The sequence below is a fragment of the Buceros rhinoceros genome, unplaced genomic scaffold, assembly GCF_000710305.1.
Source record: "Buceros rhinoceros silvestris isolate BGI_N320 unplaced genomic scaffold, ASM71030v1 scaffold13960, whole genome shotgun sequence".
Taxonomy (NCBI): domain Eukaryota; kingdom Metazoa; phylum Chordata; class Aves; order Bucerotiformes; family Bucerotidae; genus Buceros; species Buceros rhinoceros.
Window position 1 is genome coordinate 18,077 of NW_010389131.1, and position 3,987 is coordinate 22,063.

Consider the following 3,987-nt stretch of genomic DNA (forward strand, 5'->3'; position numbering starts at 1 on the left):
CCTCTACCGCTCCTTTTGGTAAGGTGTTTCAGCAGCTCCCTGCAGTAATGCCTGGCAGGACTTCTCGTTACCTTGCTGCCTAGACGTGTTCCTGGCCAGCCCGTGCCCATGTTCACATCCATCACCCTCCACGCCCTCTGCTTGATCCTAGCATCTGCCCTGAGGTCCCTGTAGGCAGCATCCACAGCTCTTCTCCATCTCCATTTGTGCTGAGCTTAACAACCCAAGGATTTCAGTGTCCCTTGCACCCTCTCAAGAACCCCAGCAGCCCTCATCTACCCCAGTTTAAAATCTTCTTGCCAGAGCTGGGATGATTTGATCGATGTTTGACCACGAGAAGTACTTTCCTGAAATTCTGTGCAGATGTGTTGAGTTTTTCTTGACAGAGAAATCAGTGGTCCCATCAAAGGGAGGGAGCAGATTAACCCGCACAATCTACAGCTGGCAAAACCGTGTGCATTTTATCCCATTTTTCATTTAGCTTTATGACTCCACTTACTCCTTCCTTTAAAATCTGTTCAAAAGCCTCATGCACTGCCAAGGTCAGGCTAACACGCCACTCATTACCCACATCCCTTTCTTCTTCTTCAGTATACCCATTACACTTGCCATTCTCTAATCAGGTGGAATTACAACGGTTTATTAGCAGTCCTTGCTGTCAGGCCCACAATTTCTCATGCTAGTTCTCAAAGAAATCCAAGGGGTTTTCCTCCCTCTCCTTTGAGTCTATTAAACTCTCTGAGTTTGATTTTCAGCACAGGTTTCGACCTCGGTCAGCTCCACTCCTGGATGGCTGATGCACCTCCCTAGCAAGTCCCAAAACAAAGCCTCCTGCCAGATTTCCCTAAAGTGACTCTAACCCCAAATATTCTGCTTGATCTACGCTGTTCTTTATTTCTTCACAGCCTAACTGATGATTAACATAAAATACCCCACCTCCTCCTTTATTTTTATTTCCCTTTTTCCTGAACTATGCATATCTGAACAACGCCTCTATCCTGGTCATGAATACTGGGCCATGTCTCTGTTTTCTCTAGTACATATGTTATAAGGCACTAATCCTACCTCTCCAGAACTGGGTCTTTTCCCTCTGAATCTTTTAAAGACCAAGAGTCCCCTAACCTTATTTGAAAGGCTATGAAGGAATTGATTCTATTAGCACTGAAGGTCATTAGTGCAGGTTCACAGGCTATGAGATCTCCTGACAACCAGGATTTGCTGCGTGCGAGCGTCCCTTGGCTGCGGGTGGCAGTCGCAGCGGTTGGCCACTGCCAGGGAGGAAGGTCTCTGCCCACTCCAGGTGAGGGTTTCAAAGCAGAACTACAGGCAGGCTCCTTCGAGCACACCATTTCCACCTGCATTTCACTGCACATGGCTTTTTCAAGGACAGCTTTGAGTCTCCACGGACAGTTTGTATCCTCGGCACAGCCTAAAATCCCCGTCCAGCCCCACACCATCAGTGGGGTAGCCCCAGGGCAGTACAGGCAGCAGGGTCTCCAAGCAATGCAGCACACTGGGGACACGGCTGCTCTGGGCCCCTCCTTTGTCACTGCCGGTGGAATGGTATTAGATAAAAGGAAAAAAATGGAGACAAGGCACGAGCAAACATCAAACATATTGATTTTGCAAGTGAATCACCTGCACTGGCCTCAGTGTGCAACTGCACAGAGAGGCGAGAGAAGGGAGCGACCTCTCAAGCTTGGTGTAACAAAGGCAGATGAAAGGGCATTTAGAAATTATTTTTTCTCAAGTAAATAAAAAACTGGCAAATTTTGGGCTAGGGTTGAAATTTTAAAGTCTGCTCCCCCTTCCTTATTTATTCACCTCAAAAATATCAGAAGGACTACATACACCTTACGGCTCTCTGAGAGAGTTCTTGTGGTCAGGATGAGTACGTTAATAGTTCCCACTCGGCACCACTCAAACCTCTTTTCTCCCCAGGAATTAATTAGGTATTAGCATTAAATAGATAATATTAAATAAATAAATAAAATCCCCCACCATTTTCAATGTTGATTAAAAGTTCACACCCTTCCCAGCTGCTGTAGCTTTGCAAGGGTTTTAGCATACACCTCCACAGACCTGCTGTCACCCCAATCGTCCAGATGAACAACACAGCCATTTCCAAAGGGGGGAAAAAAAAAAAAAGTTTGCCTTAAGAACCTTTCAGGTCTTTTGTACTTATCCTAAAGAAATGAGAAAGGGCACGAGTCAGTTCCTTTCCTCTGCAGGTCACCTCTAAGACTTGTTTGAACCTGTGTCTGCTAAAGCCAAGCCAAAGCACTGTCACAAAAAGTCACATTTCAGCACAGGCTGCTCTGCTCTTTTTCTGCAACCAGAAAATGCAGACATGACGTTTTTCCTAAGTGTTCAATATTACAAGACAGAATATAAATATCACAAAACAAGTTAAGTATCTTTCTAACACCAGGGTAAATGATCGAACACACTTGAAAACAGGAACAACAGAGCTGAGGCTTCAGTCATAGAGAAGATAAAGTTATACAATGATCCGGGAGTGAAGTCATTATGAAAAATGAGGGTTGGAAAAGGCTGACACAAACCTAAAATACAGCAGTAATAAATACTTCATCTGACTAGCAATCTGTTTAAACTTAGCAGTGACAGAAAGCTGCCTTCCGCTCCACTACGAGAGCCCTGACGGAGACAGAGGCTGACACCTAGCGTCTAGCAGACCCAGCCAGCACACCGGAGAGAAGGTGCCCAGCCACCAGAACAAGGACACGAGCACCACCGCGATGACAGATCACCCCGGGCAGGCAGAAGATGCCTGCAAGCACGCAGAGCTGCTCCCAGCCACCATCATAGGGCCACCAGGGAAAAGAGCCCTTGCAACGGACGCAGACAAGCATATAGGTGCAAAAAGGAACGGCTGCACCACAAGGACAAAAGCCACGTTTCTGTTTGTTCTCTCCCCACACAGCCACGGGTTGATAAGCCGGTTTGCCAGAGCTGACGGTGGGCAGTGTCATCCCTGCACTCCCTACCCTAACACGCTGCCAGGCTGCACCCTTTGAGAAGGACGAGTCAGCTGCAAGTCTTTATCTCAGTGGTGCATTAATGGACGACTGCCAGGCTGCACAACGGTCGCTACCACTTGTGAGCTGGGTATCAGCTGGTAGGCTTCTCCTCTCCCTTTCCCAGAAAGCTGTGACAAGGGGAGGAAGTCCCTACATTTAAGGGGAGCATTAATTACTGAGCAGTGTCTGCTTTGCAGAAGGGGCTGAACCCTAAAACAGGCAGAAGAGCAGGACCACTCAACCTCCGCTCAGTAGCGAAGCTCTTACCTGGCAGTAGCTGGTGGTCGGTTCATCATCAGAAGTGGAGTTCCTCTCTTCTTCCACGCTGTGCCCAGGACTCTCTGCCTCCCTCCTCTTTGAAGAGAGAAGCCAGGTGATGCTCTCAGACTCCTTCTGCCCATCTGGGTCTCCATCTTCTGTATCATCAGCAACCCCGTTCTCTCTGCTTATCTGCTCTCCTTTCCCAAGCTCGTTTTGGCTCAAGGAAGAACTGGGCACAACTGGGTTACCAAACTCCTTCTTATGCAATAGCTGCCTCTGAGCCTGCTTCAGGCTCTTCTGGTAAACCTCCAGCTGACACAAGATGACTTTGGTGTACTGGTTGGGGTCCACCCCTTTGGGGCAGAAGGGGATGCCCCAGTAATAGTGCACTGTATCTCTTGCCTCCTCCTGCTTGTGCTTCTCCTCTGCCGCATTGAGTACGCAAAGCTCAGGGGTGCTGTCAGGCACCTCGTTCTGCTCTGCTTGCTCTGTGGACACAGAGACCTTGGCGGCGTGCCTGGACTGCGAGGTGTGCTTGGTACTAGCTCCTCCACCACTCCTGAGGCTGCCACACTGTTCCATGGTCCAGCTCTTCCGGAGTGTGGATGAGCTCCCTGCACCAGCTTCTCCAGCAGAATGGCCAGGGCAGGGCAGGGGCTGCTCTTTTGGTTTGTGGCCTGTTGCT

The 3,987-nt window shown here is 48.8% G+C and overlaps 1 protein-coding gene across 1 annotated transcript in view; it reads right to left on the reverse strand.

Annotated features, from left to right (window-relative positions):
* The window catches only part of UIMC1 (ubiquitin interaction motif containing 1), a 35,531-nt gene that overhangs the window by 18,017 nt on the left and 13,527 nt on the right, over nt 1-3,987 (reverse strand). Inside the window, exon 5 of the mRNA XM_010133167.1 lies at nt 3,309-3,987. Within this exon, the coding sequence (XP_010131469.1) occupies nt 3,309-3,987 (679 nt within the window). The remainder of the gene's footprint in view (nt 1-3,308) is intronic.